At 47.9% G+C, this 25087-nt stretch overlaps 1 protein-coding gene and 1 pseudogene across 24 annotated transcripts; one reads left to right on the plus strand and one right to left on the minus strand.

Annotated features, from left to right (window-relative positions):
* Nucleotides 1-84: 84 nt before the first annotated feature.
* On the minus strand, nt 85-23380 carry Slc35e2b (solute carrier family 35 member E2B). 24 transcript variants are annotated; one of them, XR_007589767.1, is made up of 15 exons: nt 23070-23376; nt 17642-17748; nt 16535-16586; nt 14520-15977; nt 13609-13780; nt 12365-12473; nt 11071-11548; nt 10669-10804; nt 9846-9973; nt 8955-9075; nt 7300-7353; nt 6781-6892; nt 5093-5238; nt 3487-4266; nt 85-2656 (listed from the first exon to the last, which is right to left on the minus strand). XR_007589767.1 is itself a non-coding variant. In XM_050130018.1 (15 exons), exons 8-15 carry the CDS (start codon nt 11387-11389, stop codon nt 4029-4031), a joined length of 1254 nt encoding a protein of 417 aa, XP_049985975.1. In that variant the 5' UTR covers nt 11390-11548; nt 12365-12473; nt 13609-13780; nt 14520-14634; nt 16535-16586; nt 17037-17146; nt 17642-17748; nt 23070-23376; the 3' UTR covers nt 85-4028. The 24 variants fall into 24 exon arrangements, 23 of the variants coding, with proteins under 23 accessions (XP_049985975.1, XP_049985991.1, XP_049985971.1 ...); XM_050130018.1 differs by adding an exon at nt 17037-17146 and having other exon boundaries at nt 85-4266; nt 14520-14634; XM_050130034.1 differs by having other exon boundaries at nt 85-4266; nt 11188-11548; nt 23070-23380.
* On the plus strand, nt 11423-21781 carry LOC126493210 (surfeit locus protein 6-like; annotated as a pseudogene).
* Nucleotides 23381-25087: the final 1707 nt, after the last annotated feature.

Below are 25087 nucleotides of genomic sequence, written 5' to 3' on the forward strand. Positions count from 1 at the left end.
TGCATCTTAGTTCTCTAGTATTGTTTGGTGCAAAACAAATATGACTTGGCTTTGTTGTAGACAATTACCAATATACTATCAAGGTTTTCTTTTTTTTTTTTTTTAAAGGGGGTGGTGGTGGTTTTGAGACAGGGTTTCTCTGTAGCTTTGGTGCCTGTCCTTGACTAGCTCTTGCAGACCAGGCTGGTCTCGAACTAAAAGAGATTCACCTGCCTCTGCTTCCCGAGTACTGGGATTAAAGTCACCACCACCCGGCTTGCTGCTACTTCTTTTTTTTTTTTTTGATGTGGAACTTACAACCTTAAACTGTGGAGTTTTCCAAAGTGCCAATACTGCTGGAACAAATACAAATTCACAGTTATCTCCAAGTTTAAACAATAGAAATTAATTTAATGCAGTTTGAGTCCCAGAAATGGAAACTAAAGACAATGGAAACAAACAAAAAAACCACACACACACTTGTCAACTGGATTGGTTTCAAACTCAACTTGGACATGTGAGCAAGAGTCTAACAGTCACCTAACTCAGAATCAGAGCCCCCAAGGAAACTAACAATGAAAACATTCTTAGGAAACACCAAAGTTAAAAGCTACTACACTCTGAATTGTGGTTGGAACTGTCTGTCCACATTTAGCATGATGTTAAGTTTCTAGTTCATGGGGCGAGCCAAGACATTTATAAACTAAGAAAACAGTTGGGGGGGGGTATAGCTCAGAGAAGAGCCACAGCCTAGCATTCCCGAAGCCCTAAGCTCTAGCCTTAGCACGAGAGAGGGGGGGGGGGGGAATGAAGAGATAAAAAGGCCTCCCCATAGGTAGGCCATATATTTCTTTGTTGAGGGGCAAAAAAATAGAAGAGAACTGAAAACGGCTGGTGACACCTGCTTGTAATCTCAGGACGAAGAAGACTGAAGGAGCTGGGCAGTAGTAGCAGCACACAGCTTTAATCCCAGCACGCCTGAGGCAGAGGCAGGCGGATCTCTGTGAGTTTGAGGCCAGCCTGATCTACAGACTGAGTTCCAGGACAGGCTCCAAAGCTACAGAGAGGGAGGAGGAAGACTGAAGAAGGCTGCAGATCTCAAGGACTCAAGGGAAAGAGAACAGGCATGGTTTTCCACCGTTAGTATCATCTTTGTTTACTCTTTTCCAGTGTTAGGAAATAAAATGCTTGCAGGAGACATCACGTGGACAGATGTGAAGTGACCACGGAGGAGCTGGGTCACAGCCACGTGTTTTGTAGTGGTCTAAAGGCAGCAAGCAGTTTACGTGACTGATTCCCTTGTGCGTGTTTATTCTCTTTCATCTCCTCTGATTCATCGTTTTTATTTTTCTCAAATTAGAAACATATTTTGGATTGCACAAGAGTACTCTCAACTTTCCAGGCAGACAGATTATAATGCTGGTATGTAAGAAATTACAAAGATCAGAAAAAAAATTTAAGGTTTTTTTTTTTGAAACAGGATCCTAATATGTAGCCTAAGTTGGTCTTGGAATAACTCTATAGCCTAATGCCTCCACAGGACTATGATCACAGGTAAGTGCTACCATGCCCAACTTTAGACAAAAACCATCTATTGTGGTGGACGTTTTGGGGTCTCATCTCCCTCTATCCCATGTGTGCTGGTCTCACAATAAATGACACTAATGTATTACTAAGCTACACCCCAAAGTCATGGGAGTCTTTTTTAATGTACTCATTTTAAAATCATGTGTGTGTGCATACGTGTATATGTGTGTGTGTGTGTGAGTGCAGATGCCTACAGAAGCTAGAGGAATCAGAATCCCTAGAGCTGGAGTTACAGGCAGTTGTTAGGCACCCTACACAAGTTCTGGAAAGTGAGCATGGGTCCTTAGCAAGAGCACTACTTGTTCTTCCCCACCAAGTCTTCTCTACAGCCCCTAGAAGCGTTCTGAAATTAGAAATCTATGTATCTCTTAACCATGTGTGTAGTGAGGAAGCAGATGGCTGGCTCAGAATGTCCATCCGGTGTTCTGTTACAACAGACCAGACAAAGACATGGATTTAGGAAAAATTAATCCAAGATATTTCAACATGTACATCAGCAACAATTCTTGAAAAACACAGTATGATATAAAAGTACTGACAATGTTAATAAAAAAATATTGTGATGGTATGGTCACAATGGCCAGGAGTCCTGGAAATGCTGGAAGAGGTGGCTGTGTGGCAAGGATGTGCATGGAATGTAAAGCCGGACAGGCCGTGGTGCTGCCTCTAGCACAGACTCCATGGTCTTCCCGCCTGTGATGAGGACAGGCCGTGATGCTGGCTCTTAACACAGATGCCATGGTCTTCCTGTCTCAAAAGCAGCTTTTTAAGTTGTTTTAAGAAAATCTTTGTTTTTGTTTCTAGTCCACAAACTTAGAATCAAAACAGGCGGAAAGGTTGGTGAAGTGGAGGAGTAGACAGAACAAGTTACGATGGGCCATTTCCTAATTCCACATGGGAATTCCAAGTGCTACTCAGAAGCCAGGCATTTGGGGCTCTGATCTGTAAGAAGGCCAGGGGATCTTCCAACCACTGCCCAAACACGTGTCCTGTGTGTGTCAGCAGCTCCACAGCCAGATTCTTGAGGAGAGAGGCCTAATGTACAGATTAACCCAATATCCATCATCTGCCCTCCACTGGAAGTAGAAACCTGGGGAAAGTCAAATGAGAGAACCCTTTATAGTGGAGGTGACCTCAGCACAGGGAAGATACACCTAGCCTGTGTCCAGAACACAAGCCCGCTTCTCTGAAAAGGTGGATTATAGATTAAAAGGCCTCATTTTGATCCATCATCACAGCAGACTTTTTCAAGTACATAAAACTTAAGACATAATTATTGCTCTTTTTCAAATCAATCTGTCTCTTTGAGGGGCTATTTTCCTATTTTCCAGGCAAGGAGCCAACTTGGAAATCAATGAGCCAGCATGGGCCCTCAAGATGGACAGCAGGGAAAGTGAGACTTGGAACCCAAAGTGCCAGTGCTGAAGCTCGTGAGTCTCGGAGAAGAGTCTTAAAGACTGGCTGGCCATGGACTGCACCCCACATCAGAACCCACAAACTGAAGAATAAGTAAAACCTCAGCATCTCATGCCCAAGCCCCCACTATGGTCCTTCACTGCTCAGGCATCCTGAGCTCGGACACCAGTGACCCTGGGCACCTGGTGGCTCAGGAAGTGTCACATATGATCCCTGGGAAGAGCCAGCTGTGTGTGTAGACTTGGATTCACCTTACATGCAGACACTCCAGGAGCTTTGCTAAAATGAGTCACTGCACATGAAGCGTAACCTGCAAACACAGATGCTCTGCTAAACTTCCCTGTCATCATCCCGAAGGGGAATCTGGCAGGGTGGTCAACTATGCCTGCTTCACATTCAGTATACCCAGGACAGAGAAGAACTCCAGGGGGACCTGTTCTGATTAGAGATTTGCCCAAGTTGGAGAAATCACCAAACGGGTAGCAGAAACACAGGACAGCAAACCTGGAGTGGGGTAGCTCAGTGTAGCACAGGCCAAAAAAGGGAAGACTTTCTCTTTATAGAAGCTCTCCTCCTCCGTGGAAGAAGACACTCGTCTCTGTTGTCAGTCACTCTGCATCCCCAGGGTTTTGTGGCTCTTTGCTAGAGTCACTGGCATCTGGAATTTCTGTTTCTTATCTGTCAGGAACCAGGAGGCTTTGGTGCCTGTGGTGGTGGTGGTGGTGGTGGTCATAGGAAAGTTGAGGTCTCCTGGATGGCATCAAGCAGACAGCAACTCCTGTTGGTACTAGAACCTGTGCTTATTCCACAGTTGGCCCCACCGAGTTACTGGCGCAATTGCAGGCTGGACAGTGTGCCCGGTTAGCTGCAGGCCATTTGCTCCCTCCTGTAGGGCTCTGTCAGGCAGAAGCTGATCCCCAAACTCCCCATCTGGTGTCCAGTGAGGAACAAAAGACCTGCCTGCAGAGTCTGCCTCTCTCTTCCAGCATACAGTGCAGGAAGACAGTCTAGGCTTGGTTTCCGGGGGTCACGGCATCAAAAGGAGCTCAGTGGTGCTGTCTTGAGTCTTGGGGAACCAGAGGTTCTGTGTCATCCTCTGAGCCCCGGCTACTGGCTGTGGCCAGACTCTGCATGGTCTCCTGCTGATACTGCCTGGCCTTGTTGTAGAGCAAGACACCCACTGTGACAAGGACGGTGCCAATGGCAGACAGGCTGGTGATTTTGTTGCCAAAAACGATGATGCTGAGCCAGATAGACAAGGCGTGCTTCACGGTGCTGGCGACACTATGGGAGTAGAGCAGAGAAAACAGTCAGGTGCTGGCTCACACCCACAGAGGCAAGCCTGCTGTGGCAGTGGCTGACAGCTGTCATACCACATACCGCTGCTGTGCCGTCCGCCCGGGGTCTTGGCCCCAATGGGGGCATGGATGAGGTTCCTAGCATTGAGGGGTTTTGTCTGCAACTTTGTTCTCAGGTTTACTCCTTTTTTAAAGATTTATTTCATGTACATGAGTGCTCTATCAGCATGTATGCCTTTATGCCAGAAGAGGCCATCAGTTCCCACTATAGATGGCTGTGAGCCACCATGTGTTTGGTAGGAACTGAACTCAGGACCTCTGAAAGAGCAGCTAGTGCTCTTAACTGCTAAGCCATCTCTCCAGCCCCCAGGTTTACTCTTTTTAAATGAAAAATCTCAGAACAGAGGCTGAAGAAATGACTCAGAGAAACCTGTCTTTGGGGGGGGTACAGTTTAGCAATTATTTATACAGCACTGACACGGCTTCTTGTTAGTCCTAAGGTCTTAGGGGATGAACGCAGTTTCTCTGCAAATCCCTTGTAATTTAATATAAGGAATTTAAGATCTGTGGCTTTTCAATCAGATATGGTAGTACCTGGCTATGATTCCAGCACTTGGGAGATAGAGGATAAGGAGTTCAAGGTTTCCTTGCCTATATAGTAAGTTCTAGGCCAGTCTGGGCCATATATAAGAGCATCTCAAAAAGAAAAACTGAATCTCAGGAAAATTTCTGCAACAAAGACTTCCAGTTCCCTGAAAATCTGCTTCTCACAGTGGTGGTACAAAGTATCAGAGGAGGAGAATCTCACTCACCTGAAAGTCACAGGGGAGATCTTTCCCATCAGGGCGTACGCGGTGACACTCTGAAGGTGAAACAAGGCGCCATCTGTCAGCAGCAGCAGCACGATGTCCTGGCTGTAGCTGAAGCTCTTCCCACTCCTGCCAATCACAGGGACATCCTATGGCCAAAACAAAAGGACGTTCTTCTGGCCTGTCGTCGCTGCTGAGAAGGTAAGGTACCACCGGTGCCAAGTAACTGAAAGTCAGTCACACTGGAGCTCTGAATGCCCGTCTGCTAGACAGCAGTGTGCACATTCATTAGGACTTTCAGCACAGACCAGGCATGCTATATGCCTACAATCCCAGCACTCAGGTAGAGACAGGAGGACTTGGAGATTCAGAGAAAAACAGCAAATCTGAGGCCAACTTGGTTTACACGAGCTCTTATCTCAAAAGTGAGGGGGGTTATGTCGGAAAAATGCCTCAGTAAGTAAAGAGCTTGGAATACATGTATGAAAACTCATGCCAGAGCTGGGTGGTGGTGGCGCACACCTTTAATCCCACCACTTGCCAGGCAGGCAGATCTCTGTGAGTTCAAAGCCAGCCTGGTCTACTAAGAGAGTTCCAGGACAGCTAGGAGTTAGAGAAACCCCGTCTCGAAAAAGCAATAACAAAAAAAATCAAAACTAAAACCAAAAACTCAAGTTCAGATCCCCAGAACATATGTACAGCTAAAACGGCAGTATAGTCTATAATCCCACTGCTCCCATTGTAAGTGGGAGCAGCAACAGGAGAGTCCTCGGAAACTTGCAAGAATAGAGGGAAAGCAAGGACTGACTCCCAAAGCTGCCCTGTGTCCTCCATGTCCACACTTCAGGGAGACCGAGGCAAGAGGACCACCAAGAGTTCAAAGCCAGGTTGAGCTGCAGTGTGAGTTCTGGGCCAGCCTGGGCCTGCAATTTTAGCGTTTGGGAGATTGAGGCGAGGCCTACCAACAATGTGAGACCAGCCTGGGATATATAATGTGTTCTAGGCCAGCCTGAGCTACAAAATGAGACCTTGTTGGGTTTGTTTTTTTAAATCAACAAAAACCCTCATTGGTAAGGATCTTAAGAACCTGGAACTCCTGTGTGTGTATTTTGAGAACATAAAATGTTTCAACCAACCATTCCAGCTCCAAGACTATATTCCAAAGACACACCCCCATTTGCAAAGGGTGTCGTGTATGGCACTGTGGGGCAAGGTAAAGCTATGACCCGCAGCATCATCAGTACAGACTTCCCAGTGTGACGTGTCTTAAGGAGAAAGGTTTACACAGACACGCACTTCCGGAAACGGAGGGACTCCAGGAAATGGGCTGGGAGTAAATCTGCACCCACAAGCTCGCTACAAGGCAACTTAGACAAGGAAGCTAAGGGTGGAAGAGCCTCTCAGTTGGTTTCAAATATAAAACTGCTGACTTAGGTGGGTGTGGGACAGAGCCTTTAACACTAGCACTAAGAGGCTGAGGCAAGCATAGCTATGTCAGTTTGAGGCTAACCTAGTCTACATAGCAAGTTTCAGACTGCCAGGACTACATAATGAGAATCTGTTTCAAAAGAACAACAAAACTCTGTTTACTATTCTATAATGGGCAAAACCATTTCCATAATAAAAGGTAAGTTAAGCAAGCCTAAAAACCCTAACACAAAACTCAAATTTAGCTACCCACCCTTCTTCACCTGAACCCCAGTGTGGAGGGTGCCAGGCTGGAAACCCACCATGAAGAAGGCCCACGCTGGGATCAGCAAGGCCACAGCCGCAGCACTGGTGTAAAACTGCAGCTCCGGGGCCCTGGAGGGACAGGAAACACGTGATCTTTCTCCTGCTTCCACCCAGGCATTTTCAGCAAAGAAAACTCAAGAATCAGCAGTCAGAAATGCATCTCCCACAATGTCAAGGATGTAAGGGTCCCCATGACCTGAGCTGGCTGTTTGGTAACCCGAGGAGTGAGCTAGGAAGCAGGTGGTTTTCTCTCAATTTTTCACAAAGAGCTGTAAAATGGGTCTTAAGAAATCACAGTTGGTGCTGGATGTGGTGGTGCAGACCTTTGATCCCAGCACTTGTGAGGCCTGCTCTGTACAGGGAAGGCTAGGACAGCCAGGGCTACACAGACGTGTTATCTCACCCCTGCCCCGATTACCGCTACCGTCACCACGCCAAAATTAGAGACTATAAATCCTCTTACTGGAGATACTTACGAGAACCTGTATTTGTCCCCACTGAGAAGCTTTTTTGAAAAAACATTCTGCAAACTAGAACAAAGAAACATCAAACACTTAAGTCAGTCAGGAATAAGGTGAAGATCAAACGCCCACTAAGGCCAACAGCCACAGGGACCTGTACCAGGTGTGTCCAGTCGTCAGAAGTAGAAGTGTGCCTACTGTCCCTACAGACAAGTAAACAGCCTGAACGACCTGCCGTCTCAAACATGAGAGCACCACGATGGTTTTGCTCTGCACGCTTTGAAAACCCCAACATGGGAAGCTCAGGCAGGAAATTGAAGCAAGCCTGATCTATGTGAGACCCTGTTTCAAAACCCCAAAGGAAGGGCTGGAAGGGAAGGTTCAGTGGTTAAGAGCAGTTCTTACAGGAGGACAAAGGTTTGGTTCTTAGAACTGACAGGGTGGCTCACAACCTTCCATAATTCAAGTTCCAGAGACTCCATCGTCCTTTTCTGACTTCTGAAGGTTACTGGTGCACATGTGATGCACATACATACATGCAAACAAAACATTCATACATACATAATAAAAATAAATCTAGTTGGGTAGTGGTGGCGCATGCCTTTAACTCTAGTACTTGGCAAGAAGATGCAGACAGATCTCTGAGTTTGGTGCCAGTCTGGTCTACATAGTGAGTTCCAGGACAGCTGGGTCTACCAGAGAAACTCTATCTCAAAACAAAACAAAAAGCAAACAACAAAAAATTAAATCTAAGCCAGGAGTGGTGGCACACGCCCTTGATGCCAGCACTCAGGAATCAGAGGCAAGCAGGCCTCTGAATTCAAGGATAGCCTGGTCTACATAGTGAGTTCTAGGACAGCCAGGGCTAAGTAGAGGGACCCTGCCTCAAACAACCAAAATCTAAAACCAACCAAAAGAAGCAAAGTAAGCAAGCAAACAAACAAACCAAAATAGCTCACTGAATGAAGTTCCATAAATTCAGTAGCCTTGGGTTCCAGGCAAAAGAGGGCCCCGTGGCATGTGTACGACTGAATAAAACTAGTCATGCATGCAAAACCCCAGTGGGAAAAATCAGATTTTAAAGCCAGAACTTAGAAACAGACATATCACAAGGGAAACATACAAATAGCCATTGGGAAAATAAAAAAATCCTGGCTTCAAAAGTGACCTCAGAGATAGAACTTGACACAGTGGGACATTGTTGCCTAGCTTCTTACTGGAGAAGGATCTTAACTTAGTGTAGGAAATCCGCACAGACAGAATAGTGACCGAGGACGCTGTCTCAAGCCACAAGACAGCAGGAATCAAGAGCATCTTCAGAAGTCCGGGACTCATCCAGTGGTTTGCCTTTTAGAAGCTTACCCTACAGGCAAAGATTACCGGCATGTGTGCCACCACACCAGTCTAGCTACTATTTTGATTATCACAATTATCCTTACTGTGTGACCATATCCCTCTAGTTGTATATTAGCAATCAGGACTACATATCATCAAATTCCAGCTTTGTTTGGAGAAAATGCTCTGGAACTTATTGTTGTACTTCTTGAGAAACGGAAGGACAGTGGAGCCTGGCTCAGCTCGAATCTGAATACCCGTGGGCTCAGATGAGGCAAAACCAGCCCTTCTTAAGCAAGCTTCCTTCACCACCTCCCCTTGGGATCTCAACTCACCAATCCATAATGTTGGTGGATAACGCAGCTGAAAACCCCAGGACGTTGAAGCTCATCTCAGTGGCTGTGCACAATGCCAGGCCTCCCATGACTGGGATAAGGGACAGGTTGACCAACAGCCCTGGCAAGAACAAAACAGGAATGTGCATAAGTGTGGGTGCGCACAGGCCATGACACACACGTGGAGGATAGCCTGTGCAGACAGCTCTCTCCTTCCACCATTAGGTCCTAAGGACTGAACTCAGCAGCTCCTTCACCCACTGCTCTAGACCCTGTCTCTAAAAACAAAACAAGCAGGACTAGAGAGACGCTCAGGGGTTAAGAGCACTGGCTGCTCTGAAGGTCCTGAGTTCAGTTCCTGTACTCACAAGGTGGCTTACAACCATCTGTAATGACATCTGGTGCCCTCTTTGGGCCTGCAGGAATAATGTATACATAATTAATAAATTAATTTTTTTTCACAGCAGGGTTTCTCTGTGTAGCTTTGGAGCCTGGCCTGGCACTAGCTCTGTAGCCCAGGCTGGCCTTGAATTCACAGAGATCCGCCTGCCTCTGCTTCCCAAGTGCTGGGATTAAAGGTGTACGCCACCACTGCCAGGAAATAAATAAATCTTAAAAAAAAAAATTTTGTTCACTGCAATGAAAATCACATTTTCCACCTCTGTTAATCTTGGAAATGACAACAGATACTTCACAGAACCTTTTCAATTTTAAATAGAGTCCTTTTTTTTTTTTTTTTTGGTAGAGGACTTATTTCAACTGTCACAGAAAATAAGGACATGTAGCTGAACAAGACCCAGCACGTAATGGGCAGCAGGTGATACTACAGATGAAAATAAAAGGTGCTGAGGCCCAGGCCAGGCCGAAGGGCAGGACCAGGAGAGCCCCTACCTGTATACTCCCCCAGAATCATTCGAGACATGATCACAGTGAAAATGGGAGCTGAGCTCTTCACAGTCTCAGCGAAGGACACTGCCACATTCTTCAGGCTGACCAGCCCCAAAACCACAGTGGCAAACCTTAAAACAAGAGAAGAGCAACATGAGAAGGCACGTCTGCTTATAAAACAGACTCCAAGTGCTTAGCCACGACCAGTGGGCACATCCAGTCCCTCTTCCCAACAAGTAGGCTGAGCCCCAGGTGAGGGCAACCCTACTGCACTCCAGGATGGCAAACACCTTCCAACCACGACTGAGTTACCTTTTTAAAAACATCTTATTTGAGACAGAGTCTCACTATGTAGCTCCGGCTGTCCTGGAACTCACTATGTAGCCAGACTGGTCAAATTCACAGAGATCCACCTGCCCCTGCCTCCCAAAGACGTGCACTGAATTACTTTTTAAGGCTGCCTTATAAAAGACTCAAGAGAGAATGAACGTGGCATCAACTGATGGATACCCCCCATCTGGATAGCCCTATAGTTGTATCCTGTGCTGGAAACACGCACTCAGACACACTAACTGCCACGGCCTCCAATAGGGTTTCCCCACTTACTAACTAGAAAGGTATTTGTTTTGGTTTTGTTTATCAAGACGGGGTTTCTCTGTATCTGGCTGTCCTGGGCTCTCTTTGTAGACCAGGCTGGCCTCAAACTCAGAGAGACCCACCTGCCCCTGCCTCCTGAGTGCTGGGACTAAAGGCATGAACCAACACTCCCAGATCGTAGAGGTGTTTTATATCTAAAGAAACAAGTAAGATGGCCAGCACATTGTACCTCATGAGGCCCACGAAGAGCATGGTCATGATGAAATTGGGTGGGTAAGAGAGCCGGGTTTTGTGTTGATACAAACAGCAAGGAACAAATATTTTAACGCATCCAATTAATGTCGTAGACAGCATCTGCACAGCACCTGTGGAGGGAGCATGGGGCGCACTGAGAACAGTCCTTTCCCACACGTGAGCACAGACATCACCCTTCACTCCAGGACACTTCTGAGTAAGCCCCTTTAGCTTTTCCCACCCTCCTGGTGGCCTCTGGCCATTCAGCATCGGCTCCAACAGGAGAGCATACCGGGCAGGCAGCATATCCTAGCATGCCAGGCAAGGCAGCATTACCTAGCATGCTGGGCTCTCCCTCTCTCTACAACAGGAGAGCACACTGGGCAGGCAGATTTACCTAGCATGCTGGGCTCTCCCTCTAGCAGCGACAGGATGTACTTGTTGAGGAACAGCGTACAAAAGCTGAAGAAGAACCACAGCGTGAGGTAGATAAGAGCCCTTGAGCTCCACACACCCAAGTCAGACTCAATGACAGTGGTCTCCGTGATGGTGACGGTGAGCAGGCTCTCCTCTGGACTTCCATCACCTTTGGTAAAGACAATCTTCTCACTCCGGTGACCAAAAAGGGGGCCCCAAGTGGGAAGTGACTTTCCTCTCAGCTCCTCTTCGCAGCCAGGCACTGTCTCCTCCGGGGCTTGGGATTTTGCTGATGACATGCTGAGGGGACTTGTGGGACATGAACCTCAAGGATGGACCACATGGATCAAAGTGACTTCCCCTGCAGAGGGACACAGTTGGAGGAGCAGGCAGCGGTCCTGGTCTGCATGAATGTGGACCCCGACATGTCTGTTTCCAGCAAAGTGAGGACGCAAAGGCTGAAACGTTAGAAAAGAAACTGCATTACTAACTTTGGACATCTCCTATTCTTCTGTAATCTGTGTATGATGCATGTGTGCACCTGAATGTGTTTAAGGGAAGACACACGTGGAGGTCAGAGAGCAACCTTGGGCCTGACTTGCACCTTGCTTGCGGTCCACTGTTGAGCTAGCTGTTCCACAAGCCGACAGGGCCCTCCTGTCACTGTTTCCTCTCGTCTTCCAAAGATTCTGTTCTGGTTTATCTTGCCGTATAAGGAAATATAGCTGCCTGGACCCGAGACTCCACCGACCTCGGAAGGTGCCAGGCTGAGGCAGTCCCCTTACTCTTGCCAGGCTGGTCCTTCCCTGATTGGCTCAGCTCAACCCAGACCTGGAGTTCCTTCTGCCCCTGGTCTCTAAGACAGTTTGCATGAGGTTTGTCCACACCTTCCACAGATAACCCTTGGTACTTTATCCAGAGTTTCTCAATGCTCACCACATTGAGTTTTTAATTCATGAAAGTCCTATTTGTTTCTGTTTCAAATTGGCCTGTTCTCATTTTGGTCTTTCAATTCCTCTTTCATATATCCTTTACGGTCGCTGATGATTCATTATCCATAGACCGTGGCTACCTAGGCCCATTTTTTTCCTTGGTGGATGGATGAGTTCGCCTAGTTCTGGCTTTGAGCAGGGTCTCGTCTTTGACCTGCTTAATCTCATCAGAACTTCACTCCAGGCTGGGGACGTAGGCCTTTGGTAGAGTGCTTGCCCACCATTCACAAGGCCTGAGGTTTGAGCCTCAGCACTCAAACAATAAAAACTGAAGGTGCATACCTTTAATCCCAGCACTTGGGAGGCAAAGGCAGGCAAATCTCTGTGAGCTTGAGGCCTGCCTGGTCTAGAGCGAGTTCCAGGACAGGCTCCAAAGGTACACAGAGAAAATCTGTTTTGAAAAAGAAAAATTGAAAAACAATCAAAAACACTACCACGCAAGTAGCTTTAAAGAGCTGTTTGTTGCTTGGGCTTCCTGATTTTGGCTTCTATGGTTTGGAGCATTGGCTGCTCTTCCACAGAACCTAGTCTAATTCCTAGTACCCTCCGTAACTCCAGTTTCAGGGCACCAGGCATGTACGTGGTTCACATATATACATGAAGACAAAATACCCATACACATAAAATTTTTAAAAAGGGCACCTCTTCCCTATCCCTTTCTTTTTACGTTTAAGAGTGCTCTGCCTGGGGGGCTGGAGAGATGGCTCAGTGGTTAAGAGCATTGCCTGCTCTTCCAAAGTTTCTGAGTTCAATTCCCAGCAACCACATGGTGGCTCACAACCATCTGTAATGAGGTCTGGTGCCCTCTTCTGGCCTGCAGGCATACACACAGACAGAACATTGTATACATAATAAATAAATAAATTTTTTTTTTAAAAAAAAAAAAAGAGTGCTCTGCCTGCATGTTTGTGCACCATGTGTGTGGCTGGTGACTACAGAGGTCAGCAGAGGGTGTATGATCACCTAGAACTGGAGTTACAGAGGGTTGTGAGCCACCATATAGGTGATGGGAGGCAAAGTCAGGACTTCTACAAGTGTCTCTCTATCCCATCCCTCTTTCTGAGGCACACTGCAGGTATTAGCTCCGGAGTGTGATCCAGCTTCATGTCCTTCTGGATATCATGGTTCCCACCTCACTAGGACCCTTAGTTCATACTTCCATGTTTGCATGTGCCTGACTCATGTCAAATGATCTGTATGTATAGTGGAGGATGTACACTCTGCCTGCCTGCGCTCACCGTGTGTACTTTGCTATCTGTAGTATAGAGGATGCCATACTCAGCTGGGCAGAGCCTGCAGCCCTGTCCTGTCCCGTCACCCTTCTCCACCCAGGGCTCTGCCAAGTCTCATCATTACCTTGGTGTCACCTGATCCTAGCAAGTATTCCTTCTCCCATCATGACCCCTCAGTACACAGGAGAAGTCCTGCAGTGTGTCCCAAACCACTATGGGGATGGCACTGTTCCTCAAGCTCCCTGGGTTCTGTTAAGCCAGACCTCTACCGAATGCTGTTTTCTTCTTCCTCACCTCTGGCAATGTCACAGTTTGGCTCCAGTGACAACTTACTGGTAGCTGAACGTCCTAGGCTCCAGGACTGTCCAAGCCCTGTGCTGGGATGGAAAGAGAATTTATGCTCCACCATCTCCCTTTCCTGCCCAGGAGAGCAGTCAGATTGAAAGTAGAGTGGCCATTTTACTATCTGGAAGAAAAAGTTCAGAAACAAAAATCACTGCCTCCTTGTTTGTATAGTGGTGAGTATCCCTGCCTGTCACGCGGGAGACCGGGGTTCGATTCCCCAACGGGGGAGGGAGGGAGGTATCACTGCCAAGGTGTTGGAGTAAATTTTATACCTGGGGACATCCAGGACCCCCAATCATCCCTCAAACAGACCTTTTGGTGGGCAGATTCTGTTCTGTGCCAGTGCCTTATACCCTCTGACAGTGGCCCTAAAGCTACAGCATTCAGCTACCCCCTAGTTGACAGCTCCACTCCTCCTGTCAGATCCATAATAGGAAGACTCTAAACAGTTCTGTTTCAATCTCCAGGAGACACTCCTCCAAACACAGCATATAAATTCCTTAGCCACCACTGAGCTTCCAACACTGTACTCATCTGTAGGGCAAGGGTGACATTCAACAGAGCCAGCACGATGGCCCGTTGGGTACCACCCACCCTGGGACTCTCCCGGCAGAGCAAAGAATGACTACTGAACTTCTGCCCTCTGTGCCCACACCACTGCACACAGGTCACCACCAATCCACCAACACCTACACAACAAGTAAAGTGTAATTTTAAAGATGTGTAAAATGACACTCAACAAACATCCATCAGGTCAGCAAACAGAGAGATGAGAGAAGTCCTATGCTCTCAGCATTGACAGATAATGCAAGTGGCTACAAATATTACAAAACAAAGCTTGAGCTCAAATGTGTACTCACCTTTGCTCAACCATCTTTCTCCCAGCAGTCATTTCACTCAGCTCTTATCAGGAATTCACAACATTTAGGCAACTGGTCCTTGTCCTCTGGTGAGGCAATGTGCTCACCATGAGCCCTAGGAGGCAGTATCTATGGGCCTAGAGACCCTACAAAGCCCAACATCCCAGCCTTCACCACTCAAGCTTGGTTAAGACCATTCATGGAACTAGGAACTGTCTGTTACAATAACTTAAGGAAAAAAATAATTTTAGACAGACTCATTCCCAGTCATTACCACACACCATCTCCCTATTTATAAAATGGCACATGCATCCTCCCCTACCAACACTTGGGTTGAGCGACCCAGAATATCCACTCATCATCTGCAAGTGTTTCTGCTGGCTGCCCTCGGGAGCAGAGACACCCTTCACAGCATGTGCATATGCGCACCATTATAAGACACGGTACAGACGCTACACCCCCATTTCTGCTGCTCTTGTCTGAGGTCCTCCAGCCAGGGTTTATTTTCCTGCTCTGAGATTCTCCAGCTAGAATCTGTTTTCCTGCCCACACAGTTCTTCCCGTTTCCCTCTTCACTCAGGGCATTAACACCATGAAACGTCTGCACCCCCAGCGTGCGTGTTGCCACAGCCCATGTCCCAGGAATAGAGCCTAATCTTCCCCATGTTAAGCATTTCTGACTGGACCAAGCAGTAGAAAGTCCTACCACCAATTGTGGATTCAAATGAAGACCCAGGATCTATTAGCAACAAAGAGGAAAAAGAGGCCCGATATCTCCAGCAGTAAAGTATGAGAACCTCAAAGAAAAGTTCAAGTTTCAGATCATGTTTCATGCTCTTTGATGATTCAAGGGCAACCAAGCAAGGAACCACTGAGAGAAGCCACTCCCACAGCGACACCGGTGGATTTTGTTCACTCCACTGATTAGAGAACATTCTGACAGTGCAAATGCAAACAGACTCCAGACATGACCTTCCAAGAGTCAGGGTCAGCAGGAATGAGGTGCAAGTCTGTAACCCCAGCACCGGGAGGACATGGCAGGAGGTGACTAAGTTTCAGGCCAGCGTGGGAAGTGTAGTGACCTGTTTCAATTCTCCCACCTCTCCTCTAGCACACAGTCTTTGTGACGGTTGGCCTTTTGACAAACTGCCCACTCTGCCCACCTGACCAGGCACTGTGAGGAAGGCCAGCACAGGTCACAGAAACCCCACAGGCCTTGGCCAACATAAACCCATGAGATGCACCAGGCAGCCACTTTTCCAATTTTTAAAATTACATTTGTTTACATAGTTTTTGTGAGCAGGGGTGGGTTCGTGTGTACATAGCATGTCTGTGGAGGTTGAAGGAGTTGGTTCTCACCTTCTCGTATGTAGGCCTAAGGGATCAAGGTGGGTTTGTCAGGCTTGAGGGTGGGTGTCCAAGTTTGAACAGAATGTACAGAGACCGAGACCTGGGTAGCTAGGCATGAAGAAGAGAAAATGCAGGTTTGGATCTATACCCCATGATTGGCTTTTGAAAAGCCACTTCTCACTGTGGACCTAGAATAAGGCAGTTTCTTATTTAATTTTCTTGCATAGCTGCAGATTCCTTAGAGTGAGACAACTGTGATGCCCACCTTTAAACTCTAGTTCTCTTCAGGGCATATGCTCTTCCTGGAACTCACTTTGCAGACAAGGCTGGCCTCGAACTCACAGAGATCCACCTGCTTCTGCCTCTCGAGTGCTGGGATTAAAGGCGTGAACACCACTACCGGGCCCTCACTGGTTAATAAAGAGCTGATTAATAGCTAGGCAGGATTTTGGGGGAAGAAAGGAGGCTGGGAAGAAAAAAGCCAGAGTCACCAGGAGATTCAAAGAAAAGCGATATGAAATAGCAGTGCTGAAAAAAGGTACTAAGCCAAGACGTAGTATATAGATAAGAAATATGGGTTAAGTCGTAAGAGCAAGTCAGTAACAAGCATAAGAGTCATCTAAGTCTTTTGACATCAGCCATGACCAACAGGATTTGGAGCTTACCATGCTAGTTTTTGTTTTGGTCCAGGATTTCCTCACTGTGTCCCCCTTCCTCCTGTTTGGAATAGTGATATATATTCTGTGTCATTTTATGTTAGAAGTATATAATTTGATTTTTACTTTAAAGGGAATTACAGTTAAAAAGGTGGATTTTGTGAGCTCACGACCAGCCTGGCCTACAAATCAAGTACCAAGACAGTCATGGCTGTTACACAGAGAAATCCTGTCTCGAGAAATTAAAAAGTCTTGACTGAAAGACTGTGGGGACTCTTGAAGTTGGTCTGAATGCATTTTGCATTATGATATGACTGTAAACTTCTTGAGGCCAGGGAGTGGAGTGTGACTGTTTGAGAACAGCCCCCATCAGCTCATATATGTAAGAATGCTTGATCCCCAGTTGGTAAAACTGTTTGGTAAGGATTAAGAGGTGTGGCCTTATAGGAGGAAGTGTGGGGAGGGTGAGGTTTCAAAAGTCCACACCATTCTAGTTAGTGTACACACTCACTCTTTGTGCCTTGTGGTTGTTATCTTATCATGTAAGCTCTGAGAGACTGTTCCAGCACCATGACTGTCTGCCTGCGGCCATGCTCCCCATGATGGTCAGGAACTCACCCTCTGAAATTTTAAACAAGCCAAAAAAGGTATCTCTTTTTTTAAAAAAATTTTTACAAGTTACCTTGGTCATTATAGCAATAGAAAAGTAACCAAGACACATAACTCCACGTAACTTAAAAATAATAAAGGAAAAGTTTCAGCCACGGTGGTTACACACTGTTGTGGAATATTCCTTTACACTGTGTGAAGATATTCCACTGGAACTGTTTCAATAAAACGCTAAATGGCCAACACTAGGCAGGATTTTGGGGGCAGCCAAAACACTGGGACGAAGGTGAAGTCACCAGCCAGATGCATAGGAAGCAGGACACGCAGGAGGAGAGGTGACAGCCACGAGCCATGTGGCAGCATGTAAATTAATAAAAATGGGTTAAGTTACAAGAGCTAGTTAGAAGCAAGCCTAAGCTATCAGTCAAGCTTTCATAATTAATAAGTCTCTGTGTCGTTATTAGGGAGCAGGCAGGCGGGACAGATAAAAATCCAAAGACAACACACCTTTAATCCTACCATCTTGGAGGTAGATGGAGACAGAGCTCTGTGAGTTCAAGGCTGGCCTGTTCTAGATGGTGAGTTCCAAGATAGCGGGGCTGTGTGGCCAAACTCTGTCTCAAAAATTAAATAATTAATTAAATAAGTACAGCCATAAAAAGAAAAGTTATTCTATTAGGGAAGAAAAAGATATGTTAATGACCTAGAATGCAGCTCAAAGACAGCAGATTAAAAGACTAAGGAGACATTACCAGATATGGGAGAAGCAATAAGAATAAAAGTTCAGGGGCTGGAGAGATGGCTCAGAGGGTAAGAGCATTGCCTGCTCTTCCAAAGGTACTGAGTTCAATTCCCAGCAACCACATGGTGGCTCACAACCATCTATAATGAGGTCTGGTGCCCTCTTCTGGCCTGCAGGCATACACACAGACAGAATATTGTATACATAATAAATTTAAAAAAAAAAGTTCAGAAGGGCCCGGCTTGGTCAGGGCCTATAATCCCAGCCATCCAGGAGGATCACACATTCGAGGTCTGCCTGGGCCACAAAGCAAGTTCAAGACGAACACAGGCAACTAAGTGAGACTCTGTCTAAAATAAAAAAGGTTAAGGATATAGCTTAGTGACAGAATACTTGGTTAGCATACATGAGGCCCAAGGTTCAACTCACAATATCATTAAGAAAAAGAAAAAGAGAGCTGGAGAGATGGCTCAGCCGTTAAAGGCTAGGCTCACAACCATAAATATAAAGAAAAAGAAAAAGAAATTGTCGGGTTCAGTAGGTAAGAATATTGCCTGTTCTTCCAAAAGACCCAGGCTTAATTCCTAGCAACCACAGCAGCTCACAGCCATCTGTAACTCTAGTTTCGGGGGATTTCGTACTCTCTTCCAGCCCCTGTGGGCACCAGGCACTCAAGCAGTACACAGACATAAATGTGGGTAAAACACCTACACACATTTTAAAAAAATAAAAGTAATCACACGATGATATTGAGAAGAAACTTCTGAGCATTACCTATGTCAGGCTGAGGACTGAAAGGGCTCTGAACAACACTGAGCACCAAGAACAGTCCTGTTTGACAATACCAGAACAGCCACGGCAACACACAGAGAAACCCAGACGATAGACAACGGACACCAGATTCAGAAGTAAGGACAGTTGTCAGATGCAGGCAGCACTCTGGCTACTGCCTAGCTCACTGCTCCCATGCAGCGCTGAAATAAAGGGATCATTTGGTTTTGGAGAAATGGCTCAGTGGTTAAGAGCACGGGCTGATCTTCTAGAGGACCCAGGTTTGCTTCCCAGCACCCACATGGTGGCATATAGCCATCTGTAACTCCAGTTTCAGGGGATCCAATGCCCTCTTGTCTCAGAGGGCAACAGGCATACACAAGGTTCATAAATAAACACTGGAAGCAAACATTCATACATATAAAATAAAATTTTTAAAAAATCAGAGATTATTTGTTGGTTACTATAATACCACATGGACAAGCTCCTGGAGAAGTAGGAAAGACCTTTGGGGGCAGAGTCTGACTCTACAGATCAACCAAGGGCTACACAGCTCTAGTCTGGCAGAGTCCGACTCTCCCAGTCCTGGTCCAGTTCTGCCTTCCCTATCCACAATCCATGACAATTACAAAGATAAGAAAGACTTTGGTCTGCAAAAGCTGAAGGTCAGCAGAGATCTGGCAACAAGCTGCTTGCATAAGAACTGGCGATTGATTTTACCTGCGTGGGCCTGGGAGACAGTTACAGCTACTCAACTTGATCTTGAGGTATGTAGAACGAGCCACCCAACCCTATCACTGGCTGTAAAGTCTGAGTCACCATGACCCTCTCAGATTAAATGTACTTCTAGGAACAGATAAAAACCAAGATGTAACTTCCCTTCTTCTGGATTATTAAGACTCTCTTGCTGGCCAGGCCATGAGGCACACACCTTTCAACGCAGCACTCAAGAGTCAGACGCTGGCAGATCTATGTGTTTGAGGCCATCCTGGGCTTCAGAGTGCATGCCAGGACAGCCAGGGCTGTACAGAGAAACCCTGTCTGTTCCAAACAAACAAAAGACTCCCTTGCTGACAAGACCTGACTTGTGAGCTTTTACTCTAGTCCGTCAAAGATGTGCGTACAGAGCTCAAAGGAAAATGAAGCACACAGTGCTCTAGACCAACAGCAAAGACATGACGTTAAAGCTACAAGAACCAACAGCTGCTTGCCTGGGATTAGCAGGCAGTGGTAATCTAGTGAGATTATCTATTTTTTTTTTTTTTGAGACAGGATCTTGATGGTAGCCCAGGCTGGCCCTGAAGGTGTGGGTTCTCTTGTACCAGCCTCCAGAATGCTGGAATCACAGGCACTCCACCATGCCCGGTCAAGATACCATTTTTACACCATTCAATGCTTACTTTTTCCATTTTCTAGTTCCATGAATCTCAGGTTAAGAATGTCTATTTTTGGCCTGTGTTCATGGTGCTTCGGGTGGAGCGGAGGACCACAGAACCTCCGAGTGTAGCCTCCAACCACAGCCTCTCTGCAAGCCAAGGATGCATATCTGCAGGACTGGGCCAAGAAGATCTGCGCACAGCCTGGCTCCAAGCGGCAGGGGAGCAAGTGGGCTGTCAGAACAAAACACTTGAAAGCTGCCGGGCCCCCAAAAAAGAAATCTCGGGAACAGGACCAGAAAGCTACAGAGCACAAGACTAAGCCCCCAGGGAAGATGGCTCCCACCTCTTCTAGGGCTAAGAAACCCAAGAACTCCAGCTCCCTGGAGTCCCCTGAAGATGGCCAAGTCACAGCACCTGATTCTGTCTTTGCACTGGATTTCCTGCGACGGGACCAGGGTAGCACCAAGGAGCTGTCTGCTGCCACTCTAGAGAAAAGACAGCAGAAGAAGCAGGAGAGGGAATGGAAGAAGAGGAAGCAGAAGGAGCTTCGAGCAAAGGAGGAGCCAGCCGAGGCCCCCCAGATGTGGCATGCCAGCCGAGGCCCCCCAGATGTGGCCTGCAAGGAGCTGCAAGAGTCAGGGCTTATCTTTAATAAGGTGGAAGTGACTGAAGAGGAGCCGGCCAGCAAGCCCCAGAGGAAGGAGAAGCGGCAGAAGGTGAAAGGAAGCCGGACACCACTGACGGGCAGGAACTACAGGCAGCTGCTGGAGCGTCTGCAGGCGCGGCAGGGCCGGCTGGAGGAGCTGCGAGACCAGGATGCAGGCAAGGTCCAAGAACTGGAGGCCAAGATGAAGTGGACCAACCTGCAGTACGGGTTGTGTGTGTGTGAAGGTGGAGGGTGTGAAGATCCGTGACAATGAGCACCTGCTGTGGGAAGCCTTGCAAGGCAGAGCAGAGCGCTGTGCTGGTGGAAGAAGCGCTCAGAACACTTGGTAGAGAAGACACAGCAGCATCAGGATAAGCGGTGCCAGAACCTGCGCAAGAAGGCCATGAAGGCCAAGTGGCGGCTGCGGAAGGCTCACAAGAAGGGCCGGGAGCCACCACAGGACCTGGAGCGAGCAGGCCTCTCCTGAGCAGCTTGCACCTGCCACATTCCTGGCCAGACACCTAGGTGACAGACTGTGGGTCTCCTATGTGAGACTGACATGTTCTTGCAACACATAGCCACAGTGAGGGCTCCAATAGTGTGCTAAGAGGATGTCTGGCCATCATCCTTAAGTAGGACAGTGTCCTCCAGTCCCTGGGAGGGATGAAGAGGATCTGTGCCCAAGACTTGTGAGAGTGTGTGTGTGTGTGTGTGTGTGTGTGTACGCCCGCATGTCTGTCTGTCTCTGTCTGTGTGTGTATTCATGTTTCTGAAGGCTCCAGAATCAGGGTAGAAGTTGAGGTGGAGGTGCCCACCTGACCTCTTCCTACCCACCTGTATTTCCGGTGACCATGGGAACAAAAGGCCTTGACTACTGCTTCAGTGTTCACAAGTCTCTGGCAACAGAAGGGAGCCCACAGGAGTTCTCAGGGGAATATGATCCTGTTAGGTCTGTCTCTGGGCCAGAGCTTCAAAACCCAGAGTCTTTCTGGGATCCACAGGATGGGCCTTGGGTAACATGGCCTCCTGTGAGCCAATTGGTATCAGCGCTTGGGAAGGAGTGGTCAGTTTAACATAAGCTAGAGTTATCTGAGAAGAGGGAGCCTCACTGAGGAGACAACCTCACTGGACTGGCCTGCGGGCAAGTCTGTGGTCCACTTTCTTTACTGGTGAATGATGTGGCAGTGCCACCTCTGGGCTCGTCGTCCTGGGTTAGATAAGAAAGCTGGCCATGCGGAGCAAACCAGTAGGCGATGTTCCTCCATGGGTTTTGCTTTAGTTCTACCTCTAGGTTCTTGCCCTGACTTCTCTTGGTCATGCACTGTTACCCGGATATTAACACGAAATAAACCTTTTCCTCCCCACGCCACAAAACAATGTCTATTTTTGGCTGAAGTGATAGCTCAGGGGGTAAAGGGACCTCCTGCCAATCTACCTCCACATATGCCATGGCACATGCGTTCTCACACATACATTCTTTTTCAAATCTGTCCTTAGTGGAGGATGAGGGTCACTGGTAGAAGGCTAGCCTAGCATGCTCAAAGCCCATCACAAACTGGAGAACAAGGAAAGGAAAAACAGGAGCAGATGGAACAGAGGACTGGGGATGTTCTCAAACACCTGGCCAGGACATCTGGATTGGTCAGCGGTGACTTAGAGAAAACATATCAAACCTATATCATGCATGTCTGTGAGTTTACCTCGGGGAAATAACCCAGCAAAGGGTGCTCATTCTGTCCACCCCCTCTTGCTTCTAACACCAGCACTGCATCAGGCCAGTCAGTAGTGAAGAATTTGTACCGAGGGAGGGTGGTTACCCCTGACTAAAGCAACACACTGCAGCTATGGTGGCTTTTGAGGAATGGGTACTTTCAGAACCATTTATGTGGTGTGCGCAGATTAAAGGCACATCCACATTACCGGCCACAAAGCAGCATGTGGCAGACCGGTCCTTTAGTTCTCTGTCTTCCCATCTTCTAATCCGTCTACACAGGAAAAGAATCACTTTAAAAGCCTTCCTAGCTCCTCACTTAATGAAATAACAAAACACTGAACAAGGAATTCACCTCTAGATCACAGTGTTTTGCTTTTTGTTTTATGCTTTTGCACGCCTCAAGGATGCAAACCATCAATGTTGCAGCCAAACTGTTTTATGCCGGGAAAGTTCCAGTTGAGAAAAAAAAACCGCTAGCTCGCTAAGATAAAGTTGCAGCTCTGGACCTGGCGGCGTCGCCCATTTACAGCACGAAATAACATGCTTCCGGAGCCAGAGGCAGTAGAAGCAGGCAGATGACAGGGTGCCTGCACTTGCCATCCGGGCGGCGCCTCCTTCCTGACGCCTGCTGCGGCTACAACCGCCCGCGATCCCGCCGGTGCCCACCCCGGTCTCCACCTTACCTGTGCGTCCTGCCCTGCGAAGTCCGCCACCCGGGCGCCCGGTCCCTATTTTGCCCCGGGCTGACTCCAGGGCGAGGTGATGCCCGTCCCCCGTGGGGCTCAGTGCTGCACGATGCACCGGAATCGACTGCGCGCCGTCCGCCCACGCCAACGGACGGTGCAGCTAGGTTCCCCGACGCCGCCCACTCGGGGCAGAGCAGCTTCGCGCGGAGGAGAGCCGGGTTCGCGGCCAGGGCTGAGGGCTACACACCCCCTGGCGGCCCGCCCGTAGGGCGCAGCGAGCTTGAAGTTGAAACGCACAGGCGTGGGCTGGAACCGGATGTGACGCACAGGAAGTCGCAGCGGCGGAAGCGGGTCCGGGTGAGCCCCCTGGGGGACACCTTGGTTCCCTCCAGACCCGAGCCGGGGCCCTTGCACGCACGTATGTCGGTGCCTTCTGTCACGTTCGGGCGCAAACCACGCGCGCGCGTGTGTATGGGGGGGGCTTTTCCGTTTGTAGCGCGACCGTGTGGCCTCCCGTTGGCTCCTTCCGGGCTGGTAATACGGAACGGAAGAGCAAGTCCCGTACCCCCCCCCCCCCCCCGGTCATCTTTGGAACGTTCCACCGAGACCGAGACCGGAGGGGTCGAGTCGCAAAGGAGGCACAAGGTACCGATCTGCAAGTCCAGCCTGGATTTTGATATCGAGGAGCCTAAAAAACAATCTGACTAGAAAACAAACGCAGCGAAAACAAAAGCGCTCACGGACGGACACACGAGCCACCCCCGCACCGGACTCCCTGCGTCTCGGGTGCGGTCACGAGCTGCGGAGCGGACCGGGACCGTGGCGACGAGGCCCTGGGTGGAGCCGGAGGAAGCTCGCTCGGCGTTTGAGCGTCCCTTGTGGCCACTGGCCGCCAGAACCCTCCGCTGCTTAATGGAAGGGTCTTCTGTGGGTATATTGAGGCTCTCTGTAGCTGGAGATCCTGCCCGTAAAGCTCCACTTTTTATCAAACCTTCATTTGTTTTTTTTTTTTTTTCTTGGTTGTTTGACAGTCAGTAAGGCTTCTCCTTCAAATCTCACCCAGAATAAGTTAAAATAGAGCTTCTTAAACCTTTTCCACTGGAAAACCCTTTCCATATGCAAGTCATACATTTACTGATAATCAACCTTAAATTTATCCTAAAACAAAAAAAAAAATTTTTTTTTTCCGAGACAGGATTTCTCTGTAACAGTTCTGTCCTGGAACTAGCTCTTTTGGACCAGGCTGGCCTCGAACCTCTGCCTCCCAAGTGCTGGGATTAAAGGCGAGTGCCTCCACCACCACCCAGTCTAAAACAATTCTTTGTTGAGAGGCAGAGACCAGACTGGTCTACTTGGAGAATTCCAGGAGAACCAGGGCTACGTAGTGAGACCCTGTCTCAGCAAACAAACAAAATCCAGTTCTTTGGTATGCATGCAATTTTACCCCGTACTAAAGACGAAAGCAAACTGGCTTAAGAATGAGAAGCATGCTTTATTTCACGGAACTGAATATTTATACTGCAGGACATAGAGTATCTTCAGCATTTTTTAGAGTTGATATTTTTAGTCCTCATTGATAAGGACACAGCTTCATTTAAATTCTGTAGTACAAACTGGCATAAGTAAGCCCCTAATTAAATGCTTCCTCTGACAACTTTCCTTGGTCATGGTGTAATGATTCAGCCACACAACATGTCTGACACTTCTGGGTTCCAGGGCCACGCGTGTGCTGGCAAGCCCTCAGGCAGAAGTGCCTAATGGCCTGGGAATCGTAAAGGACCCCGCGTGACCCACAGGCAGCGTGGTTGATGATCTACGTATGACGTAACCACGACATTCCCCACCCACCCACCCAACCCCACGTGTCCCGTGTTTCCTTCTCACTCGCGCCAGGTAATTTCACATGGCATGTCTTCACAGGAATAGAATAGGAACTACAACATGGAGTAACAGGTATAATCTCATCTCTGTAAGAAGGCTAAGGGCTAGGCATGGTCCTATAGGTGAGATTATAG

This window comes from Alexandromys fortis, unplaced genomic scaffold, assembly GCF_014885135.2.
Source record: "Alexandromys fortis isolate MF-2015 unplaced genomic scaffold, M_Fortis_MF-2015_v1.1 scaffold_330, whole genome shotgun sequence".
NCBI classification, from domain to species: domain Eukaryota; kingdom Metazoa; phylum Chordata; class Mammalia; order Rodentia; family Cricetidae; genus Alexandromys; species Alexandromys fortis.

Excerpts from the sequence above, each read along its gene's own strand:
- Slc35e2b (XM_050130012.1), bottom strand. The coding sequence starts at position 11,389 with ATGTCATCAGCAAAATCCCAAGCCCCGGAGGAGACAGTGCCTGGCTGC. Across the intron at positions 9,076-9,845 it reads GATTCTGGGGGAGTATACAG|GGCTGTTGGTCAACCTGTCC; the intron begins GTAGGGGCTCTC and ends TGTTCTTGCCAG. Across the intron at positions 5,239-6,780 it reads CCCTCCACACTGGGGTTCAG|GATGTCCCTGTGATTGGCAG; the intron begins GTGAAGAAGGGT and ends TTTTGGCCATAG.